A 26038-nucleotide genomic window follows, 5' to 3' on the forward strand; every position below is an offset into this window, starting at 1 on the left:
CATAGTGATACCACCTCAGAAACCCAAGGAGGGGTCACTTTGAGTTGAATAGACTTGACAGCAGTGAGTTCTAGGACTTAAGAAAATTGACGTAGCAAATATTTTTACTTTCAAATCTATTGAAAATTTTTCTTGAATTATTTTGCAAGAAGGATTTACTCACTTTTACTCTAGGGCTTCCAACTTTGTTTTGAAACGTTTAACTCTTTAATATATAGAAGATATAGTAATTCAGTGCTACAGATATTAGCAATAATCTATACCAATTAAAATAATGGATGGCTTATCATTTTTATCTCTTAACAGTGGAAAGAGTGGAACGAGAAAGCCTATCAGATTACTGTGTTCTGGGCCAGCGTCCAATGCATTTACCAAATATGAACCAGCTGGCATCCCTGGGGAAAACCAACGAACAATCTCCTCATAGCCAAATCCACCACAGTACTCCAATCCGAAACCAAGTGCCCGCATTACAGCCCATCATGAGCCCTGGTCTTCTTTCTCCCCAGCTCAGTCCACAGCTTGTCAGGCAGCAAATAGCCATGGCCCATCTGATAAACCAACAGATTGCCGTTAGCCGGCTTCTGGCTCACCAGCATCCTCAAGCCATCAACCAGCAGTTCCTGAACCATCCACCCATTCCCCGAGCAGTTAAACCAGAGCCAACCAACTCATCTGTGGAAGTCTCTCCAGATATCTACCAGCAAGTCAGAGATGAGCTGAAGAGGGCCAGTGTGTCCCAAGCTGTCTTTGCAAGAGTGGCATTCAACCGCACACAGGTACAATTAGCACTGAAAGTTGTGATTGATGATTAAAAAATGTAGTAGGAATAGAATAAGGAGCCCTGGAGACGCAATGGTTAAGTGCTTGGCTGCTAACCAAAAGGTCAGTTGTTCGAACCAACCAGCTGCTCTGTAGGAGAAAAGACCTGTAGTCATCTTCCCTAAAGATTGTAGCCTATGAAACTTTACGGGGCAATTCTACTCTGTCATCAAGGGTCTTTTTGAGTTGGAATCAATTCAGTGGCACAAAACAGTAATAGAATGGTGACATCTTAATTTTTTAAAAATGTATTTTAAAAAGATTTATGGGTCTCAGAACACCTAGAATTAGAGGTTGAGAATTCAAGGTGTTGAAGTGGCAGGAGTGGCAGATTACTTTTTCCAAAGTTTGTGTTCAAACAAGGCCAGAAGTGGTTGACAGCTTGAATGTGATAGGGAGTCAGTTCAAGATCCGAGGATTTGTTAAGCAGTTTGGAGCCTCAGCTGAAGTCAAACAGCATGAACTAGTGATGGAACTGACCGCTGTGGTTTGGTAATAGTCTTCAGCAAAGTTGGAAGTGCAGGAATTGGAGCTGGGAAGAAATACAGTGGGATTGTTTGAGGTTTGGTGCTGACAGATTAGGTATGGCAGGGCACCAAGAGGAGTGAAATCTCTTGTTCCCTTGACTCTTCCCTAATTTATACATTCTGTTATTGACAGAGTCTGTTTATATCATTTGAAAATGAGTTCAGAGGTTCATAGAGGCCTGCACATGTTCCAAACATCACTGTACCACCTTCTACTAATGGCTCAAAGTACTTGGGTAGCGTTTGTGTATCCAAAGTTATCTGGACTGAAGTTATGAAAGCCCTAGTCCTTCTGAGCAAGTCTGTTACATGGTATTTCACAACACAAGTTGGAAAGCTGCATCTTTTGGCTCCGCATTTTGCAGTTGTGTGTGTGTGTTCTTTATCATTCATGGTGTGAATAGGCCACATTTTATTGCCTGGTCGTATATACAGCTCCTTTGACTAAGCATAAAATTAAAGCATGGGTGTATTACTTTGGGTTTTAGTATACATTTTATCCAAACACCATGAAGCATGAGAGACTCACAGTGAGGCAAGAGAAAAACAGACCCTGTTGGTGTGAGGGTATGCGCTGCCAAGGCCCCAGACTCCTGGAGGTCTGTCTTCTCCTGCACAATCCTTTTTGTCTATTTTTATGGATTAATGATTTTTCTTTGGTACTGCCATCTTTCAAATGCCAAGTTATAAAAGGTCTAATTGAAGCATGGAACACATTTTATTATTTTCCTCCTGCCATTAAATTTGTAAGATGGCTACACCCAGAAAGAAACATTCACTTTCAATCAACATGAGCTTGAGTTCATGGGCCAGCCTTGAGGATATCAAATGGAAACTGCATAGGAATGTATGAGTATTTCCTTTTAAAATTCTGCTTTTAATTTGGGAAAGCTTTTCATCCCTCAGGGATCATAACCTGTTGTGTATAAAGCCCAACCTAATCAAGGTAGACGGTATTGACAGAATGACATAGTTTGAACTTCAGCTGGAGGTCAGCAGGCAGATTGTTTTTGCTATATGTGTACTGTAGTCACTAACAGCAAGGCTGGGCAGCTGGGTTTCACCAGCTGCATAGTTAAATGGAAAGTACAGTGTACTCTGCCCCATGAAACCAACCACTGGATTTTCCAAATGTTGAGGTTCTTTTATGTGGAATCAGACATCTATGGATAATCTAATGTTTCCAAGCTATCAGCAATAGACAAAAATAACTATAGACAATAACATGAATGACTTGTTAATTTATAGAAAAGAATCTTTTCTTTTTCTCAAAGCAAATAGAATCCTAACCACTCATTTTAGATGGACACCTAAAGTTCACCTCAGTCTTCTTGCACCAATTTTTAGCATATCCTCAGTTCATTGAATATTTTCCAGAACTAGGTTCATGATCTCTGTTATTCTTCTATTACCAAATCCAGTAAAAGGCAACCCGAGACATTTTGCCACCCTACCATTTTTGTTTCTGGATTTTATGATTGATACTTGTACCCAGAATCAATCCATGTGGATATGTGTATATTAAACAAAATCATATGCAGAACACTCATAAATAAAGCTAGAATTGAAAAAAACATATACATGTCTAGGTTTTGACATTTAAGACTTTCAGATGAAAAATTCAAATTCTTAATAAATAACAGTTGAAAGTGCCAAGTCTTCAAAGAAAAGCTATTCATTAATTTGTATATCTGATCCATTGGTACTGTAAGCATATCACTTGAATGATGATATAAAGTAATATAATTAAGAGATTAGAGATACATTTGTTTTAATGTATGTTCATTTTAATCAACATATCTTTTAAAAACATGAAATGTATTTATTTGATAAAGTGATTCTCTACTCACTTTTCATGGTCTTCCCTTGACTTCTACTGGTGTCAGGGATAGGCAATCTTTTTGCCAATCATCTTTCTTTCTTTCTATTATTTCCTCCTATATTATTGTTATTAGTTTATTAGCATAAATATAGACTGTCTCGCTAAAAACAGAAATTAAGTTGCATATTCTGAGTATGGCACAGGACCAGTCAGTGTTTAATAACAACATTCTGAGTAAGGGGAACTCCATATTTGGGAAGTATTACACTGGTAGCTGGATTCATGCAACACCATATTGGAGTTGTTGTTAGGTGCCATTGAGTCGTTTCCAACTCATAGTGACCACATGCACAGCAGAACGAAGCACTGCCCGATCCTGCGCCAGCTCCACAATCCCTGCTATACTTGAGCCCATCATTGTAGCCACCGTGTCAATCCGTCTTGTTGAAGGCCTCCCCCTCTTTCACGACCCCCCACCCTACCAAGCATGACATCCTTCTCCAGGGAATGGTGCAGTTGTTAATATTGGAATTATTGGATAATAATTAATAATACAGAAATATTGGATTTCCTGCATGGGCATGAGATGAGACTAGTGTAGTTCTAGATGCAGGATATAGCAGAGTGCTGTGTCCTGTCCATACCATGAAAATGGAAGAAGGCTATTTTGCCATGATGACCTTATATAAAATATATTCTGAGTATCACCACTTTCTTCTTTATTAGCCTTTTGAAAGAAAGACTTATTTCATGTCTCTGAAGACCTGTGTGACAAAGGGGACCCCATGAAAATAGTAAGGTAAAAGTAGTAAGATGTTTTCTGACAGGTCATTAATATTGTGGAAATCCCATGATACTTTTCTAAACATTTTGATCTTTGGTCACAAGGTGAGGTGGTATGGTCAACACTGCAAAGTAAGGTTATGGCAGAGAAAGTCCTTGCACTGCCCCAGATCCCCTTAGTTCCCTTTTCACCTTTTTGGTGCTCTATTTCCATCCGCCTCCCAGCCCTTCTCTTCTAAAAGCTTGTATTTGTTCTGCTTTTTATTCAGAGGATTCCCCTCAGGCTGTGGGAGCCCTTAGCATGGCATCCACCCAGAAATGCCTAGTTCATGTCTGATGGATGCAGTAGGATGGAAACCTAGCTCACTTGCCTCCTGTAGTAGTGACTCTAAGACACGACTTCCACTCCAAAGATCTCAGGATCAGCCTGAATTTGAGACTAGCCTGGCCTTCCCCTTCCCACTTCCTGCTTCCCCTATTCACTCATCTATTTCCCTTGGAAGCACTTCCTTGATAAATCACCTGCAAAGGAATCTTTATCTCAGGATCTTTTTGTCATTTCAAATTTTAGGTCAATGCCATCGCTGGCCTAATTAGCATTTGGTTATGCCATGGGGCTGTGGTTTGGATCAATCATTTCACTATTATACCCACTTCCTTCATAAACCACGTGCAAGATGTTATTATGGGAATGTTGTGTTGTTGTTATGTGCCGTCAAGTCAAACCCGACTCATAGCGACCCCTCCTTGGGTTTCCGAGGCAGTATCACTATGGAAGTAGGGTTGCCCAACCTTCCTTCCGAGTATTATGGGAATAGTATAGATTTTTTTTTTTTTTTTTACTGAAATACTTTCTTTTGAAAATGTTTATTACTATTTTCGTTTTTTAAACTTGGGCCTCCTATAGCTCTATCATTCAGTGGCCTGATACTGCTATTGGTCAGATTTACTCATGGATATTGCATGTAGAGGGAGGGGGAAGAGAGAGAGGAAAAGAGGGAGGACAGACTAGTCTAGGATTTGAGGCTCTGTGAGGTCCACCGAATGTGACTTAAGTGAAAATCATTCTTTGTGTGCCTGAATGATGACTTATGTGACTCTGTGAGCTTCAGAGTAGCTGTGCCCCTTGGCCCTGTCCATCTCCAGGGCACCGTCAGTGATGCAGATGGTAAGTGTGAGTAATAATCTTGGGAAGCAAGATTAGCAGCAATGCTCCATCGTATCTCTCTCTCTCTCTCTCTCTTTTTTTTTTTCTTTGCATAGCCATTCTTTTCTGTATCCTGAATTTAGTTTGGCTTTGATGTATTTTCACCTACTAGGCCTATGGACATCAAGTAAGTTACTTGACTATTTACTGTTTACATCTTTGCATTTTGACAGTTTGATTAGGAAGCCTAACCTTAAGCATTATTTTGCCACTTGCCATTTCATAGATTTAAAAATTTAATCAGAGGTTTAGGACAGTATTAAAAAAAGACTTAATATTACTGAGGAACAGTTGTGGGATATCCATTAGCCTGTAACAAGCATGGTTTCATAAAATATGTACAATGCGTCTTCCTTAATAAATAAGCTATTCTTTAATTTATTTAAGAATCCAATGACCTACATATTCATATCTTCAGAAATCCCCCACTTACTAACATTGTTTCTCCTCTGAGACCTTCCATCTGAGCAAATCTGTTAAATGAAGAAGAGGAAGCTTTGATCCAAACTAGGCTAAAACCATGGGAATGGATGTCCTGCCACATGTGACTGGGAGCGCTAGACTTTAGCCAGAAAAGAGTTGTGATCCTCATCTCTCTGCACCACTGTCCTCTTACCTTGGTAGCAGAGTTCAGGAAGCATCTTTACATGTAAAATCAGCAAGAAGTTTGTGTCATTTGAAAAGGAGGCATTTTTCGTACCCATTATTTATGTAGTAGAGTTATTCATTTTCTTTTTTTCCCCCCTCTAGGAGATCATATCATAACTCAGAAAATTTCAGGTTCATTTTGTGTGTCAGGTAACTCTGCTGAGCCAATTCTTGGAAACGTGTTTTCAGTAGAAGCACAGATGGTTTTAAAAATGTGCTATTATTCTGTAGCAGTAGGTCTCCAATTCGGTATCTTGCTCCCTCTTCAATGAAAAATACACATCACAACATTATGTCAAAGTCCTTCCTTGAGAATGCTGGACATCCTGCCCTTAGCTGATTGGGAGAATTTTTAAAATCGTTTGGGAACATACTTAATTAGCTTGTTCTTGTATGACTACTTTTTTTTTTTTCTTTTTAGTGAGACTTTGTAAACAAAACAAAACAAAAAAACCCAAAGTGCTCTTTACTCACCAAAGCCACATCATTTAAAGAAAATTAATTAAGGCCAGGATCACAATTAAAATTTATGAAGTTGCTCAGCAATTGGAGAATGTTTTCAATGCATTGGAAAAATAGATTGAATGATAAATTGGGAACATTAGTAGTAAAGGCAATCAACGATTGGAAATGGAAATGTCTCTGTGAGATGACCTGGATTTTGCATCTATGCTTTATTGACCCAGGGCTTATAGTATATGATCACCCCATATTACTTAGGTTGATGCCCAAGGACTTACTAAACATTAGATTGTGAAGTAAGTAGCACAATGAGGAAGAGATGTGTGTTGCAGGAATATGAAAATCTTGGCAACCAAAATATTTGGGAGATTTACCTTTAATGTGTTACTGGTCATATTGGGGGGAGAGAATCTTCTCTCTGAACTCCTGTGTTTGACTTAGGTGTATTGTTAGCCAAAGACGGACACAGTTTAATTATGTGCTCAGTTTGCATTTCTAGAAAACTTTTCCTCCAAGAGATTTAAACTTCTTTCCCTGCTGGTGTCTGGTCTCAGCCATCAGTGTCCAATAGAGACAAAAGCTCCCAGCAAGCCATACAGTAACAGAACACAATGCAAATCCAGGCGTCTGGACTCCATGGTCCAGTGAACTAGTTATAAAATGACAAGGAGAGACGGGAGAGAAAGGAAGTCCACCCATTGAAAGAAGGAGTGTAAATATGAAATGTTGCAGATCAGGCATGAACATTTTATTGGGTTTCAAAGTAAATAATATACCCTTTTGATTTCAGAACATTAAATTAATAAAGTAGGAAGAGATGGCCCTGCTTGCTTCATAAAATAAGCAATCTTTCATTTCAGAATCACTGGCTCGAATTCCTAGATTTAAAGATTATAATAATATTAATATCTCCCAGGATAACAGTGTCTAAAAGTCACTACCAACAGATAGCTTGTGGGTGGCCCTCTTGATAGTAGTCTCACTACTCATGTAGAAGCTATCAATTAGCACCTTTTAGGCACTTTTAGGTGAAAAAGAACATGGAATGGTTAGGTTAAAGGGCTAATCTAAACAGCCTCAAGGGAGAAGCTGGCATTTTTTGTGGTTTGAGGAAAGAAAAGATTGACTCAGCCCCTGTCAGTCATTCACATATTACCCTCCCTCTTATCTCTAAAAGGAGCTCTGGTGGCATAATGGTTAAGCACTTGTCTGCTAACTGAAAGGTTGGGGGTTTGAGCCCATCAGCTGCTCTGTGGGAGAAAGCTGTGGCAGCCTGCTTTTGTAAAGATCACAGCCCTATGGGGCTCTATAGGGGCAGTTCTATTCTACTCTGTCCTATAGGATCACTGTGAGTCAGGATCAACTTGACAGAGTGAGTTTGTGTTTCCTATTTCTAAATCTATCTGAAATACAAAATTGAGTACAAAAGAAAATGTAAAGATTTTTTTCTCCTTCACAAAACTCATACTCAAAAACCACAGAATCAAAGGGAATAAATATGATAAAATACTGTTCTATTTCTTTCATCCCTGACCATTATGAAAAGCCCTTAAAATTAATTTTTAAGAAAGTTACCGAAAATAATTGTAGAAAATTATAATTAAATAAAATTAAGATTTCTTTATTTTACTAACACAAAATTCCTTTTTGCTGATGGTTTTATAAGCTTTTGTCACCATTTTCTAATGAGAAATGGTAAAGTCATTTTACACAGATAGGGGTCTCTAACCCCAATAAAGACTTTATTTGTCCTCTGGGGAGTCAGTCTCAGGAGAGACATTCGCAGTTAAGGTAAAGGCCTGCTGTTTTACTACTTAACCAGTCTCCCCAATATTGGGTGATGTTTTATAATTAAAGTAGAATTTTTTATAATAGAAAAATAAGAAAATACTAGCTTTAGGTCCCATTATTTATATACTTCCCAGCATTGCTTATTTAAAGCAATACACTACTCCTCACTGTCTTGTTATGACATTTTACCTTACAAAAACTTTTGAAAATTATCAGGCAGTGCCTCCTATGATCTCAGCCCCATGTAGGGCCATGGCCATACCTGTAGCTCCCTCTGTAAGCCACCCTGAATAATATACTGGAAGCCTCAGTGACAACCAGGCCGCACGAGATACAACGGCCAACTGGCTGCAGGACACCTCCCATTTGTCCGTGACATCTTGGATCATCCATTGAGGGCATGGGGACAGCAGGACAATGCAAGGTCATAGGTGGGCAAGGGGAGGCCAGGCAAGGGCCCAAAAGTTCTGGGAAGGTCAGTGAGGGGTGGGTGGAAGGGGGATAGAGGAAGTGAGGTCCCCACCCAGAGTGGGCAGTGGGAAGCAGCAGTCTGAGGACAAGCAGTGTTCCCACCCAGGGCAGGTGCCAGGTGCCAACGAGTGGTAGAAAACACCCGACAATCACTACTACCACCCCTGACTCCAAAAGGCTCCACAATGATTAGGAAGGTATGGTAGGGAAGGGGTCTGCCATGTCACATGCATCCTGAAATTCCCCAGGGGCACATGAAGCGGGGAACACTGGCACCAAAGATGAGGCCAGAACCCCAACTCTCGCGTAATGCTGATTTCACATAATGACCTGGTCTTTGCAACCTAACCATGTTTGTAAGTGAAGAGTGGGTGTATAATGAAGAAAAATATACACAAGAAGTGTTTCTTCTATGGCTGTTGATTAAATGATGACCACTTGTGGACTAGAGTTAAGTGCATGTTTGTTCAAATAAAGAGATTTGAGTTTAAAGGGCATAAATGCTGTGAGAAAAATATTATTGAATCAATTTGTAGTCAATTGGAAATTACAACATTGTTTATATTCTGTCTACAAATTTTGTGCCTAAAATTACCACAATAATTTGCTTTGTAACTTCTCTGAGTGCATCACGCAGTAGGAAATGCTTTCACACATCATGAGGTGGTGTACACACACACATGCATGTGCAAACACATGTAAACACACATGTACATACGCACATGTAAATTTCTAGCTCTATCTCATTTCTACCTTTGCCTTCATATCTGTATTTCTAAAGCAATTCCTTCAGGAGATAATGCCCATACCATGTATGAAGCACTCTGGTATTTGCTAATTTATTAAATTCCATTTCATCATAAAAAAGCTTATTGTGATTTAATAAAGCAATTTTATGATCCATTAATAATCATGATCCATGTTTAAACAGTGGCACACATTTAGGCTTATTTTGAATTACTGCAAAGTTACTTAAGGAAGAAAAGTTCTGTTTTTTAAAAAATAGTTTTTACTTTTCTGAAGTATAAAACAAATAGTTTAGTGTTATCTCTGAGTAGCAATTTGGTCATTTCATTATATAACTTATCAGATTTTTTTAATACTTACATTTTAGCAAAATACAAGTAGAATACCTTGAATATTTAAAATTGCAAATTTAAAATCAGAATTGCACTTTGATGTTGTTGTTGTTGTTGTTATGTGCTGTCGAGTTGGACCCGACTCATAGAGACTCCTCCTTGGGTTTCTGACGCAGTACCACTATGGAAGTAGATTGCCCCATCTTCCTTCTATATTTATTCATTTATTAGCATGTATTAAGCATTCAGAAACTATGCTAAGCATTATAATGATGACTATCATTTATTGGACACTTAGCATGTTCCTAAGCTCTTTATGGGAGCTCTGGTGGCATAGTGCCTAAGGTGTTTGACTGCTAACCAGAAAGCTGGCGGTTCAAATCTACCAGCCACTCCACAGAAGGAAGATGGGGCAATCTACTTCTGTAGAGATACTGCCACATTTATTGGATACTTAGCATGTTCCTAAGCTCTTTATTGTTGTTGTTCGTTGCTGTTAAGTCAGCACTGACTCATAGTGACCCCATGAACAACAGAAGGAAACACTGTCCAGTCCTGCATCATCCTCACACTCCTTGCTATGCTTGGGCCCCTAGTTAGAATCACTGTGTCAGTCCATCTCATTGAGGGTGTTCTCCTTTTTCTCTGAGCCTCCACTTTACCAAGCATGGTATCCTTCTCCAGGGACCGGTCTCTTCTGACAACATGGCCAAAGTACATGAGACCAAGTCTGGCCGTTCTCGCTTCTGAGGAGCATTCTGGCTGCCCTTCCTCCAGGGCAGATTTGTTTGTTCTTCTGGCAGTTCATGGTATTCTCAGTATTCTTCACCCACACCACAATTCAAAGGCATCAGCTCTTCTTATAAGGCCTTAGGAAACCCTATGAGGGAAGAAGAATTATATCTCAAATTTAAACCGGTTGCTGTTGAGTAGATTCTAACTGATGGCCACCCCACTGTGTCTGAGTAGATCTGTGCTCCATTGAGTTTTCAGTGGTTGGTTTTTTTTTTTGGAAGTAGATTATATGGCCTTCCTTCCAAGGCTCCTACTCGAACCTCCAGCCTTTTAGCTAGCAGCCAAAAATGTGAATGGTTTGCATCACCTGGGGTCTCCGTTTTACAGGTGAGGAAACTGTAGCATACAGAAATTAATCTTTTTCCAACTGGAGCCCAATTTCGAGCCTAAAAAGTCTGACTTCAGAAATCATACGTATAGCTGCTTTATTCTGAATTATTCCTGCTGTTATAGAAAGGAAGATGAAAGTTCCAGTCCCTTCTTAAAGGAGGTATGAGGAATAACAGCTTTCCACATCTGTGTTCTGATTGTGGTGTAATAAGTACTGTGCTATGTCTCAGGTGCTGTGCAAGAACAGATGCTTGTGACCCTGTAGGTGACTGAAATTAATGCAGAAATATTTTGGCAGGAGACAAGAATGTTTTGTAGTTATTTCAGGACAGAGCCAACTTGTATGTTAATAGGCAGCTCTACTTCTTATATCTGAATGCATCTGATACATCTGAGATATAAATATTCCAAAAATGTAATTCTTTTGGTTTGGTTTGTTTTGTTTTTGGAAAGTACTATTTTTTGCCAATGTTTTGACAAAGTAGCCAAAGCTAGGAAATTTTTTGGGCAGATTGCCAACAGCTGTTTCCCTGAACACTCATAGAAACTAGGAATAACGGTGGCCCAAACTTGTGAATGAAATAGTCATGGTGCCAGTTATGTGAGGTGTTAGTAGAAACCACGTATGTGCCCAGAGCTGAGAACACCACCGGTAAAATGTTTCCAAAGGGAACCTGTTCCGTTCTCTGTTTGCTTTTGGGTGCTGATATGTTTAGAAAATTTTGTGTTAGACTGTGCATAGCACCCCATTCCAGTGTCTAAGACTTTCTAAAGACTAGGAGGGGCTGAGCTAAAAGGGAACATGAAATAGAACAATTTATCTACTTGTATCTATCATTATATAGGTCACCCACTGCCATAGAGTTGATTCTGACTCAATAGTGATGGATGGAGTGGAACTGCCCTATAGGGTTTCCAAGGCTATAAATTTTTATGGAAGCAGATTGCCTCATCTTTCTCCTGTGGAATGCCTGGTGGGTTTGAACTGCTGAACTTGTGATTAGCAGCTTTAACCACAGCACCACCACAGCTCCTTCATTGCATAGATTAGGTAAGGAAAAACTAATGAAGTCACGAGGAATCTATTTTTGGCCAAGTTCCTCCATAGTACGTGCTCAAGTGTGGCTTGGATGTAGGTACTGAAGTTAAGGAAGCTTAGACTGCTTTAGTTTGAAGAATAGTCTGTTGCACCAACTCCCTTTGTGATATATGCTCATTGTATTCTTGTGTGTCAGGTGGCACAAATGAAGTTTCTTTTTAAAACTAGAAAGAAAGGAGTCTACGAGGGAAGTGTCTCATTTAATAAATTGCTGATTTGGGGTACATGAAATATTTGTTCTAAAAGGCTATCTGCATGGCCCCAAATTTCAGTTTTAGTTATCTTTATTGTATTTAATAGGCTGAATGGAAGGAATTTGAGTATGCTGTGAGTCAGGCTTTCAGTATGTGGCCTACTAGGGCCTGCTGTGGGAGCTCTGGTGGTGTAGTGCCTAAGGTACTTGGCTGCTAACCAGAAGGATGGTGGTTCAAACCCACCAGCCACTCCCTGGAAGGAAGGTTGGGCAATCTAGTTCTGTAGAGATACTGCCTCAGATACCCAAGGAGAGGTTGCTGTGGGTCAGAGATGACTCAGTGGTACTTAACAACAACAACAACAGGGCCTGCTGTTGGTTGTTAGCAAAGATATGACTCTCACTTCTCAGAAGCATGAAAAATCTACAGTTCCTCCTTAGAGCCCTGTTTTCCTATATTCCCAATTAGCCACTAAGTGCAACATGTATATATTTAGATATATACAGAGTGTGTGTGTGTATATATATACATATATACACACACACACATGTGCAGACATACACAGAGCTTTCCAGAATATATCTCTACAGTAACATTTGTCTGCTAATGTTACTTTTGTGTATGCATTTATATTTGCAAAGTACATTAATTCCCTTTAGATCTCAGTTCTATCCACCCCCATCCTACAAAAATGCCACATGCATAGGCTGTCTTTCCTAATAAAGAAATACTGTAATGAAAGAGAGATTTTATTAAACTAATGCAATAACAACATTTTCTGTGAGGATTTAACACATCATTTTTAATAATAAAAATCAAATTGTCATTGTTGTGCCCTGTATACCTTTTATTCAAATCAGACTCCGTGTTCTGGCTTCATGGCTAAGTGGTGCTCTGGGGGGCCTGGTGGTGTGTGTGGGTATTTTTAGCATTATACAAATGAATTGCAGCAGGCAGGTTCCTAGTAGGGCTGTAGATTGTGAATATAGGACCCAGGGAAACCTCTTTATATTTGTGATCAGAGGAGAAAATGTCTCTCAGGAGCATCGAGAAGGAAATGAGACTGGGAATTAGGAGAGAGGATTCTCTCGGTCCCCTTTCCAATGGTAGGATGTCAACACACAGCCATGTAACTGTTTGCACTGCTTCCTCTCACCCTGGATTAACTGCTGAAATTTCAGAGTTCACTGCGTGATTAGGCCAGGAATTTGGTATTACTAGATTTTCTTGTGAGGATTCTAGTTTTTGGCTGGAACCAGGCATTTCAGAATGGTGTGAAAATGAAGACTAACAGAAACAAGCATACGAAAAGAGGTAGTGTAACACAAGGAGCACCTTTGGAAAAAAATCTCTTTCTTTTGCCTTCGCTCAAAGTAATTACAAGTGAAGTATGTGATAGGCAGGTAACACAGGGCAAGATGGAGGCTGGCCCGTAGAGGACTGATACCCATTCCAGCTCTGGTCTTCTGTGATTTAAATCTGTAAAATGAAGGATATATGATTTTTTTTAAAACCTTGCTGATTGATTACAGCATCGTTTGTTTGTATTAAAAACTATAAATGTGCTTTTGAATTATATTTAAGGAGATATAAATTTATTTCTGAAGAGGACTGTCATTAAATACCTTTTATAATTCATTCAAAGGAACCTGGATGGTGCAGGCAGTTTGCAGTTGGCTGCTAAACTAAAGATTGGTGGTTCAAACTTACACAGCAGCTGAAGAAAGGCCTAATGAGCTACTTGCATAAAGATAACAGCGAGAAAAACTATGGAGTGGTTCTACACTGTAATGTGTGGGGTTGCCATGAGTAGAGGCCAACTCGATGGCAGCTAATAACAGCAACAACGACATAATATGTTCATAGTCACCAAATTAGTAACTTAGATACATTATTAGGGGATAGGGTTTATTTTCTCTAAAATAGTCTAAATGTTCCTAAAGAAGTGGCAAGACTAGGCTATTACTTTTAGCGCAGCAATCAGCAGTGCATGTGAGCTATCTATGGGGTTTATATGACATTCTAATATTTACCTTGTGCAGATCGGAGCCTAAGACATTTCAAACTGTTCTCTTTATATAGTACATAAGTATTAATTCATTGAGTTACTTTGAAGGTATATGTTGTAATAAATGTGTGACCACTGAAAGTAAACTGCCACAAACAGAAACATAATTTATAGAAATGAAAGCCATCTCCAGCTTATTTGAGACTTTTTCCAAAGAGAAGCACTGGGGTTTGGCTGGGCTGGTTTCCTCAGTACACACCTGGTGTATATCACTTTAAAAAATAAATTATGCCTCATTAAATTACAATTAAATGGAATCATGATCATTTGTTTTTCTGGAAGGAAGATGTTTTGCATATTGAAAGCCTAATTTGTTGCAGGTGACAAAAAGGCTGAACAGATTATCTAATATCACTTCATTTTGGGGGTAATGTCTGTTGGTTAGTTTGTATATACTCCAGTAGTTCAGAATTATATTAGTGTGGACTGTAGTATTTTTGCTTCAAAATGTCTTCTAGCACTTTATAATTTTTTATACTTTATTTTAAAAAAATTTATAAAGAAAACAGAACGTTCTCTTTGTATTCTGGGTCAAGCATTGACTTTCTTTTTCTTCAAATGTTCTAATACTGCCCATCCTTTTCCCCTTTTCCCTTGGTCTCATCATTATTCCTACATGCAGCTCTGTCTTTCAAGTCCCAGCCAAGTCAAATGCCACCTCTTCCAAAGAGTCTTCACTAGTCTTGCAGTTGGAAATATTTTCTCCCTCCTTTGAATCCAGATGGCACTGGTTCTAGCTCACAATTATGACACTTGACCTCTTTAACATTGTACTATTAGATTCTTGCCATAATACCTTCCTCCTCCCATCAGATATTAAATACCTTGGGAACTTAAACTGTCTCTTATTCATCTTTCCATCCTCTCTGAGCTTTGTGCCAATCACCAAAATAAAATGAATTAATGAATCACTCTGTCATTCATTTGGTAATGTGGTTAACCTGCTGTGGAGATGGCCCTGAGCAATGGTGACTCCATGCACAATGGAACTAAATGCTGCCCAGCCTTGTGCTGTGCCCATGCTCAGGTGCAAATTGGGCCATTGTGATCCATAGGGTTTCCCATCTTTCTTTCTAGTTTGTCTTAGTCTGGAAAGGAGCTCTGGTGGTGCAGTGTCTAAGGCATTTGACTGCTAACCAGAAGGCTGAGGGTTCAAGCCCACCAGCCACTCCTCAAAAGGAAGGTTGGGCAATCTACTTCCATACTGATACTGCCTCAGAAACCCAAGGAGGGGTCACTATGAGTTGGATTCGACTCGACAGCAGCAAGTTTGGTTGGTTTTAGTCTGGAAGCTCCACTGAAACCTGTTCAGCATCATAGCAACATGCAAGCCTCCCACTGACATACAGATAGCAGCTATGCCTGAGGTGCATTGATTGGAATTGAACCTAGTCCTCCTGTGTGGAAGGCAAGATAGGCATACAGTATTGAATTTGAGAGTTTCCTAGATAATCAAGGGGAGAGAAAACCCAATCCTTGATAGTTAGTAAAAGTCTGGGAGCCATAAAGAGTGGACATTTGCTAAAATTTAGTCAATAATGACCTTAACTATTGCTGTCAGCCCCAGGATAGTCAGGGGAGCTCAGAGGGACTCAGTGTTCCTAAAACCTGACTCAGGTTATTGAACTCTGAAAGGATAGTGGGTTTGGCCCATCAAAGATAGAGTTTCTCATTGGTTCAATGAGTAGTGCAGAAATTTGGAAGTACGTTTTATAAAGCCAGTCATGGTAATGTTTCCTAAACATTTCTGGTATCAGTGTGTACTGTGCACACTAACAATTTATGGCAAACCATATACATTGTTGAAGAAGTATGGAAGCCATAACAATGTAATTGAGAAATCTCATTGATAGAAAGTACAGATTTAAAAAATGTAGGGATATTTAGATTGTTACAAATGAATGTCTGAAAATACTTGAAGTAATGAGTACATCCATTTTTAATTTTTTAAAAAATTTAACTAAAATTATTTGTTTTGTCTGAGACAAATTAGCACCAAGCTAAATGACATTGTGTTAAGTTATTTCTCATTTTGCACTTTAAATTTCTGCATTGAATGTTCTGTCAGACTCATGTATTCTTTGCTAATGCTGGAAATAATATGATGCTTGTAAAATAAATACCATTAATAGTCTAGGGAAAGGGCCAGTTAGAAGTTCTCTTTGTCTGACTCCCTTCTTTTTTTTCATGCCTTATAACCCAAGAGTAATTTTTCTGGGTGTCTTTCCATTCTGTGTAGATGTTCCTTCCACTCCTTTCCGTCAACATGTTTCCTGGTCTTTACATGACCTCAGCTAACACTGTGGAGGGAATTGTTATAATCTGTCCCTTGAGAAGGGTCTGTTGCCTATGATGAGAAAAATACTTAATGACCACTTTACTCACTACTTGCAATATGTTTAATATGATTACTGATATGAAAGTTTAATAAGCAATATCCTGGTTAATTTATTAATTTCCATCCATTTATACATTCTCAATATTCATGACTTTTATTTTCAGAAAAAGTACACCTTTTCTTGGTGCCCAGGTGTCATGACACATTTTTATATCTGAGGCTGCATAATGGCAATGTCCAGGTGACACCTCGTGCCTGGCTGGTTGATAATTAAAATGCCAGACAACATAGTGGCAAGGGCTTTAGAAATATTTATGCAAGATAAATTATTAATTTATGTTCTATTTGAGACAGTTTCAATATGATAAACATTTACTTATCTTGATAATTAGGTAAGGAGATTTGCAGTGTATGTAAGTCATGCTGTTGATTTTCTTCTCCTCTGATGATTTTTCAACTAACTAAATAAACTCACTTTACATTTATGAGTATGAGTAATTTGGACTACATCAAAAAAAAAGCATATAAATAACAAAAAAGAAAAAATCTCAACAAGATAATCAGAACTCTTGTGCTACTAGTTAGTCGCTTGTTATTGAAAATGTCTGAGGTAAAAAGAATTCGCTTGGGGACCATAAGCTCCACGGATGAGAGTTTAAGTAAATAATTTAGAATAACGTTCTAATTCTCTGGGGCAGTAAATGGAGGCGGTGCTGGCCACCTTGTTGGTTTGAGACTTTATCTTCAATTAGGCAAATGAGCCAGAGTTAGCAGTATATTCTACCAGCCCCTTACAAGAGAAATATTGTGTCTTGTTCATTTTTAACAGTTATGCTGATCAGCAGTCATTTTCAAGGATTCTTTGTCTTCATTTTTCTTAGAGATAGATTAATTTCACATAAGTTATTCAACATGTAAAAAACACAGAGGAAGAAACTATACAGTTTCAAAATGGAAAAATAAAAAGCACACCAAATCAAACAAGAAATAATTAAAACACATTCTGCTTCTAAATGACTTACTGATTAGGAATGAATAAACATATTTTGAGCTATGGTCCATTAGAACAATAGTTTTTATTGTTTCCTCATTCTCTATGGAAGATCTTTGCTGTAACACACAACTCATAATGTTAATTTCATGGAGAAAGAATACACTTACAAAATTTGTCTTTAAGTTATCGTAAGTATAATCATAATAAATATCATAAAATATATCTGTGTAGACCCTAAAACTCCTTAAAATTTTAGTAGTCTGAGATATATTAAAATACTAATGTTAATTTTGAAGGAGGGAGGAAGGAAGGAGAAAGGAAGAAAAAATTCTTGAAAGATTATTCTTCATGTAGGGTTCACCAGTAAAGAAGGTTCTGAAAATATCAATTTTGGTATCTTATTCCTATTGGAAATTGGAAATAATATAAATAGTTTTCACTATTTCTCCTTTACATATTAATTTGGAGATTTTTATCTTTGAAAGAAAACTACTCATTTTGAATATTTTGGGTTCCTTATTGGAAGTGGAACATAGGATAGCTTAAGGCAGAACCAACTTTTCATTTCAGTAAGAGAATCAATACTTAGATTGTGTAACATTTTCTGGAAGACCAGTGCCTCACTCATTGTTTCTAAATGCATGCAAGGGGTGTGGAGTTTCTTAATCATTTTGCTAGTCAGATGTTCTTATTCCCATCCTGACATTTCTATGGGAAACACATACCCGTACTTATTTAGCCCTCTCTACCAAGAAAACAAAAACCAAAACTCAATGCCATCGAATTGATTCCAACTCATAATGACCGCCTTTAGGTTTCCAAGGCAGTAAATCTTTATAGAAGTAGATTGTCCTATACTCCATCTTCCTTCTGTGGAACAGCTGGTGGGTTTGAACCACCAACTTTCTGATTAGCAGTCAAATGCCTTAAGCACCACACCACCTGAGTTCCTTTATCCCTCTCTAAAACCAAAACCCAAACTCACTGCCATTGAGTTGATTAGGACTCATAGTGACCTCCTTTGGGTTTCCAAGGTGGCAAATCATTATGGAAGTAGATTGCCCTGTTTTCCTTCCACATAGTGGCTGGTGGCTTTGAACCACCAACCTTTTGGTTAGCAGTCAAATGCCTTAGGCACTAAGCCACCAGAGCTTCTTTTAGCCCTTTATCTGGTGGCATAGTGCCTAAGGCATTTGACTGCTGACTAGAAGGCTGGCGGTTCAAACCCACCAGCCACTCCTCAGAAGGAAGGTTAGGCAGTCTATTTCCATAGAGATACAGCCTCAGAAACCAAAGGAGGGGTCGGTGTGAGTCGAATTGAGTCAATGACAGTGAGGTTTTTTTTTTTTTTTTTTTTTTTAGCATTGCTTATATATGTCCTTCAGCCAAGTATTAGGATTTCTCTCATCAAAGGAGCAAAAACATCCAAATTGCAGAGCTATCGCACTACATACTACTCATAGGTTCCTTACAGTACAGTTGTCTTGCATATGTTTTGAGTGGTGATTACCTCCTTGGAGTGTTGAGAACTGTGTGATGCACATTTCTATAAATGACATTTGTTTCATGATGCTAACAGTGTATCACTTTATTTTTAAAAAATGCCTACCTTACTTATCCTGCCAACCAGAGCTGTTATATTCCTTTTGCATCCAATATCTTCTCAGATTTAAATCATATATAGAAATCTGATAGAGTTTTCTTTGCATCAGATTTATGCTCAGTAGAAACTTCTGTGTGTATCACTCTACTGCTCTTTCATGATTTGGACATCCCCATTGTTCCAAGATGCAGGGTTCACATCTCAGCTCTTCCTAGGGGAAGATGTGAGTCTCTCATCTCATAGTACCATGAGAGGAATATTAGCTGGAAATGTAAAGTGAGCCTTCCTGTGATAATGTAACAAGTGTGGAGAATGCAAATTGCGGTAGTTATGTTTGTGTGTCAACTTGTCTGAGCTTGGTTCAGTGGCTGGGCAGCTGGTGGTAGTTATTCCCCATGATGAGACTGGCAATCAACTCCATGGTGGGATCTAACACAAGCAGCTGAGTACCTGCCTTTGGGATATGGTCTGCTTCCTGCATTTAAGCAGAAGCCTTGGGAATGGTCTCTAGCCTATAGCACCCTTGGATCCTGCATGTAGCCATGTCGTTGCTCAGCAGTCTACTATGCTCTGCCCACCTTGGGACTTACAGTGGACTAAAGTTAATGGCCTGCCGTGTGGTATGGTGACATTGGGACTGTGCCTTTTTACTTGTTAACCTTGGGGCTTCTCAGCCTCAGCAGCCAGCAGCCACCTGAGTGAAGAAATACTTCTTAGCTCCAGTGGCCTGGGAGCAGGAGGCAGAGCTGGACCCCAAGGTTGAGGGGCCTTCACCCAGCCCCTAGAGCCTGTCACTTTGAACTTGGACTTAAAGCCTCCAAATTGTAAGAATAAACTCCTGTTTGTTAAGGCCATCCCATTTGTGGTGTATTCCTGTCAGAGTGACACTAGGTAACCAGAACACAAATGGATCTACCTCTGATCAAAGTAGTAGAATGTTCCAACTCAGATCTCCAGCCCATTTCTGGAGTCTATATTACTTTTCTCCAGACTTGACACCTTTCTCCTTTTCTTTGTGTATTCTCTGTCATCTACATGCAAACACTATTTGCCACTTTAAAGCTTTCTGTTGGGATGAGCTATTCATTGAGAAACTTTCTGAGCCTATCATGGAATTCTGTGCACACTCTAGTTAGGGTCTGCTTCAGTCCCTCACTGGATGTAACTACATTTGCATTGCTTTAGTGGTGAGATGAGAAGTTTCTCACAAGAAAGCATCTCATAAAAGGGTCTGGGTGGCTTCCACTACATGTGCAAGACACCTATGTTTTGTGTGTGGATTGAGAAATTACCAGAGTGTCAACATGAGTTTGCTTGCATTTTTTTTTTTTTTTTTTTCCTTTTCTTTTCTGCTGTAAGAAACATCTACATTGAAAAACAGTGGCCGGTCACACAGAAATTCAGCCAAACTTTTTTTTTTTTTTCCTTTAAATCAACGTAAATCTCCCATGCTGTTTAAATGTCGGAACTAAATTTACCAAACTTGGCAGATTTGTAAAGCTGAGCAGGACTGACAAGTGTTCCCAGTTTCAAGCAGAGAGAGTTCTAACAGTTCCAGAAATACTTGTAGGAGGCACCTGGTGGTAATTGCAGTTTCACAATTCTTCCCAAGCACCTACCTTGCTAGCTGGCATCTCTGCAGTGCTGATGAAGTGTCAGAATAGAGCAGTCCCCAAATAAGGCACAGCCCCCAGAAAGCAAGTACATTCCCACGAAATCTTCTTGCTGGAGAACCCTAAGGAGTTAGACTGAGGTTCTTGACGTCACAGCCCAGCTGGTTATACAAACAAACAAAGGGGTTGGGAGTGAGGGTACAAGAGCGAAGAAATCACACACATACCTATGCAGATATGACTTGGCCTTTCTTTTTTTTCTTCTTCTTCTTACAATTAATCAGGGATTGTTGTCTGAGATTCTGCGTAAAGAAGAAGACCCTCGGACGGCCTCTCAGTCTCTTTTAGTAAACCTGAGGGCCATGCAGAATTTTCTCAATCTGCCAGAAGTGGAGCGGGATCGCATATACCAGGACGAGAGAGAGCGGAGCATGAACCCCAATGTGAGCATGGTCTCCTCGGCCTCTAGCAGTCCCAGCTCTTCCCGAACCCCCCAGGTGAGACACTTGCCCGACTGGCTGTTCACTGTTTGCTTTGGAAACATCTTGCTTTCACTGATTCTGTGTTTTCCCTCTAAAATGAAGGGACATCATTCACAGATATATTAATCCAGGGGACATGTTGATTACATGATAAGAATCTCTGACCATATGATGGTGATTATCCTGTCCCACCTCATATGCCATTTCCATCCCTTTGGGAAAGTCCCATGCTTCTAAGCCAGAGGGGGCTCTAGGATGTCATATGTAGCTACTTAGGTATCTCCTTAGGTTGGGAGATTTTTGTTGAAGCTAAGATTGCATAGCAAACACACTGCTTTCCCTTAAATCATATGTTATTTGGGGCAATGAGCCAGAGGACAAATAGAGTAGTCCAAGTTCTACTTGATGCAATCTGCAAAAGACAAAGTAGGGAAGAAACCCGTGCATAATGGAAGCATGCCTGTGCAATGGCTACGTCAGAACGCCTGGGATACCACTCAGTGATCCCTTAGAAAATGGTAGTGGAAAGATGAAAACTAGTTGTCCTGAAGTCAATTCTGATTCAAGGCTATCCCAGGCATGTCGGAGTAGACTTGTGCTCCATAGTTTTCATTGGCTGTTTTTTATAAGTATATCACCAGGACTTTCTTACAAGTACCTCTAGATGGACTTGAACTCCCACCCTTTCGGTTAGCAGGCAAGTGTGCTAACCATTTATATTACCTGGAAGCACCAGTGGAATTGTAGGTCTTAATTTTTTCCTTCCTAGAATGATCTCCCCACAGGATTCGATGACTCAGTGTCCTAAAAAAAGTATTCTGTTCTCTGGCTCTCTGAAAATGCATAATTCTAGTAAGCTTGTTTACTCCAAGGATCCTAACTGGAGGATTAAGGTCTTTAGGCAGTTAGGAGTTATTTCCAACTCAAATCTGAGCCCACTTATTTCTAGCCTGCTACCTCTTTTCCCTAAACTTTTACAACTCAGTAGAGTTACAATAAAGATCTCCCTTCCACTGTTGCTAGGATGGTTGCATGTTCTGTCTGAGACATAATTCTCAAAATAAATGTATAACAAGTACATATTTGTTTAAATCTGAAAATGAAGTACTTTGATACCAAAGTTTTTTTTTTTTTTTTTTTGGCTTAGATACTATATGTTTGGTTTTATGACTTTGTTTTCTGGTAAGTTCCAAGGAAGTTATTAAACATAGAAGCAGAATTTTGGTCTAGTGGAAATACTTGAGCTTTTTCAAGTAGTCCAGTTTTTTTTTTTTTTTTAAACCTTATTTTTTTCTATTTTTGCATTTGCAATGGATTTTTAATTGAAGATTATTTTCTATCATCCAATGCCAAATTTATTATATTTACACTTGAATCTTCAATAAGTAAGTGTTACATACCATTAAACCAAAGATAGGTCTTCTAACTGCTCACTTTGGATAAGTGTAAACAAGTTTTTTGTTTTGATTCCTCCCTATTTACCCTATTAGGGAGGGAGGGATTCCTTCCCTAGGGTTAGTTATAGGGATGGTTGAACATAGGACACCACACATTGGACACATGAGACCAGCAGTTTATTAGTCACATATACTCACAGGTTAGGGGAAGACGACACGACATACCATGCAGAGATACATGGGCCTTGCACTTGGGAACAAGCTGAACAAGCAGAGATGATGGGAGTCAAGCTTTGTAGTAACAAGAGGGCGAGGTGCCTGCTGGTTCCTGTGGGAGGATGTGACTTACTTGTGTGAATAATTCTGCAGACTGGTGGGGACCTGAAAGCGCTATTCGGAGATAAGTAGAACTGTACCTGGTCCATTTGATAAAGGAGAGTTTTTTAGTTAGGGAACCTTATTCATGGGAGCAAGTAGGGTGGGGAACTTACAATTGGGTAACAAAAGTCCCCTCTGATTTCACCAGTTGTCAAGGCATCACTTAACCTTAATGGACCTTAATTTTAGGCCATACAATACACATTTTTGTTTAAATTATTTATTTACTTTTTAATGAGAGGGGCATATGTTGAGTTAGGAGGAGCACAAGAACACAACAACATATTGTGTTATTGAGTTGAGTGAATTGTTCATTTATACTAATGTTTGTTGTTGTTGTTGTTATGTGCTGTCAAGTCGGACCCGACTCATAGCGACCCCTCCTTGGGTTTCCGAGGCAGTATCACTACGGAAGTAGATTGCCCCATCTTCCTTCCGAGGAGTGGTTGGTGGGTTTGAACCGCCAGCCTTCTGGTTACCAGTCAAATGCCTTAGGCACTATGCTACCAGAGCTCCCATACTAATGTTTACTTATATAAATTCACCAATGTTTTTACTACTTTTGAAGCCTATTAAGCATTATAGGAAAACCCAGCCTTGCTTCAGAGACATTTAACTAGGTAGCTCTTCTCAGAAAGTTATTTTGTTAGATAATAAACACAGGTCAGTATATTTTGTCTTTAGCTCCTTTGTAATATTTTTTTTCTAAAAGATTGTATTTCAGGCACCTTAGTAAAGACCTGATAGCGTTCAGAGCCTGATCAACTTACAAGACCAGATAGTCAGGGTCAGTGTTTTGCTTTTCTTAAGCAGAAAATCATATCTAAAAAATTCCTAAATAAAGGTATCTTCTAGGAACAAATATAATAGAGAAATCAATAATTTACTTTCACAAACGCTTTTGAGACTTCTGAAAATAAATACAAAATATTTACGTGTTTCTGAGGACACAGTCATAACATCTACATCTGTAGATTCTTGGGAACTTTCTTCTTTTTCTATTTGTTAAAGATTGAGAAAATAGAAGTTATTAAAATCTGTTAAAGCATTCCATGATTACCAACTTACTCAAAACTCTTTACAGATATATCTCAACAATATGGTTAAACTTTCATGGTGAGAATAAATGTTAGAAGGGTGCTTGTTGACTCAGCTTTTTGATTGGAGTCAGCATCTAAACCACTCAGCCAGCCTTCCACAGATACAGGCAGATTGTTTTCCAGTTCCCATTAACACTTTATTATTGGTTTAAAAACAAATTGAAGAAATTTCATATTCAGAATTAAACCCCAACGTCTCTTCTCATAATCCTTCCATTGGCAAGTATTCACTGGTGAACTTAATGGCACAACAAAAATTATGGATAATAATGATCATTTATGGAACACTTTTTGGATATCAGGTATTATGATGAGCATTTTACGTGAATTCACCATTTTGTGTTGTCCCCATTTTACTATGGGAAACAGATTTGTTTGAATTCAGTGACGTACGAAGTCACATGGCTGAGTGCCAGAGCTAGGATTTGAATCCTGGTTCTCCTGATTCTAGAGCCTGGCCTCCTAACCTCCTAACTATATATATATATATATATATATATATATATATATATACACACACACATATATATAAATATATATATGTGTATATATATGTATATATATATATGTGTGTGTGTGTGTGTATGTATAGTAGTTCCTTGAGGGGTTTCTTTTTAGCTGCAGGGGACTGGGGAAGATTTGACTAGCAAGGTAAGAGGAGACCATCAGTGGGACTGATGAAGAAACCTGAGTTGAGGAAAACAAATGGCATGCTAAAACATTCATTTAACAGGAAAAGCACTGTGGTTAACAAGAAATTTTGAGAAGAAAAGGAGTTTTTTGAAAAAAAAAAATACAGAGAGAAAATTGGATGATTATTGGAAGATCCCTAACTAGAGGGGAAGACAAAAAAAAAAAAAAAAAAAAGTTCACTGCCATCAAATCAGTTCTCATAGTGATCTCTCCTTGGGTTTCCAAGGAGGTATCGCTACAGAAGTAGATCGCCCAGTCTTCCTTTCGAGGAGTGGCTTATGGGTTGAACCATCAGCCTTCTGGTTAGCAGTCAAATGCCTTAGGCACTAGGCCACCAGAGCTTCCAGAGGGGAAGAGTTTACCTATAAAAACACCACCAATTATAAATTGGAGTTTTGAGGGGCAGTGAAGCACAGTGGTCCCAAGCCCATGCTTTGCAGCCTGACAGATGTGAGTTCAATTATGGTTCTTTCACATTCACTTGCTGCTATATATACTTGCAGTAAGTTCAGTACCCTCTTTTATTTTTAGTTTCATCTTCAGTAAAATGAAAATAATACTGCCTAACTCATTATGTTCTTAAAAGAATTAAATGAAATAACAAAAGTAAAACATTTTTCTTGAGTACTTGAAGCTTGGAGCTCTGGTGGTGTAGTGCTTAAAGCATTTGACTACTAATGAGAAGGTTGGCAGTTCAATTTCATCAGCCGCTCTGCAGAAGGAAGACTAGGCAATTTATTTCTGTAAAGATTTATGGCCTGGGAAACCCAAAGGGAGTCTCTATGAGTCAGAATCAACTTGATGGAAGTGAGTTAGTTTTTTTTTGTTTTTTGTTTTTGGTTTTGAGTACCTGATACATAAAGAGTATTCCATGTTGTTATTGTTAGCTGCTGCTGACTTGGTCCCCAACCCATGCACAATGGCATGGGATGCTGCTTGGTCCTTCACCATCCCCAGCATTGGTTTCAGATCAGGCTGCTATGATTCGTGGGGTTATTTCATTGGTCGAATTTTAGAAGTAGATCTCCAGGCCTTTCTTCTGTGTTTCTCTGAGTCTGGAACCTCTGCTGAAACCTGTTCAGTATCGCAGCAACATGGAAGCCTCCACTAACAAATGGGTGGTGATTGAGCATGAGATGCCTTGTCTGGGAATGAACTTTGGTCTCCTGCATGGAAAGTGAGAATTCTGCCACTGAAACACTAATGCCCTCTACCCTATAAGTTATTATTACTATGCAGTAGTTAGAAAATAGTGTGAGGCATGGAGGTAGGAAGAGAATGGCAAAAGTCACTGAGCCTTCTTGGGAATCAAAGCCTTTATGTAAAGTTAAGGCATTAAGTC

The 26038-nt window shown here is 38.9% G+C and overlaps 1 protein-coding gene across 1 annotated transcript in view; it reads left to right on the top strand.

Annotated features, from left to right (window-relative positions):
* Nucleotides 1-26038, top strand: part of SATB2 (SATB homeobox 2) — a 207994-nt gene that overhangs the window by 127901 nt on the left and 54055 nt on the right. The window contains exons 7-8 of the mRNA XM_007935347.2: nucleotides 307-779; nucleotides 20931-21143. Of these exons, the coding sequence (XP_007933538.1) occupies nucleotides 307-779; nucleotides 20931-21143 (686 nt within the window). The remainder of the gene's footprint in view (nucleotides 1-306; nucleotides 780-20930; nucleotides 21144-26038) is intronic.

This window comes from Orycteropus afer, unplaced genomic scaffold (genome assembly GCF_000298275.1).
Source record: "Orycteropus afer afer isolate SDZICR_OR568_19922 unplaced genomic scaffold, OryAfe1.0 scaffold00002, whole genome shotgun sequence".
Lineage (NCBI taxonomy): Eukaryota > Metazoa > Chordata > Mammalia > Tubulidentata > Orycteropodidae > Orycteropus > Orycteropus afer.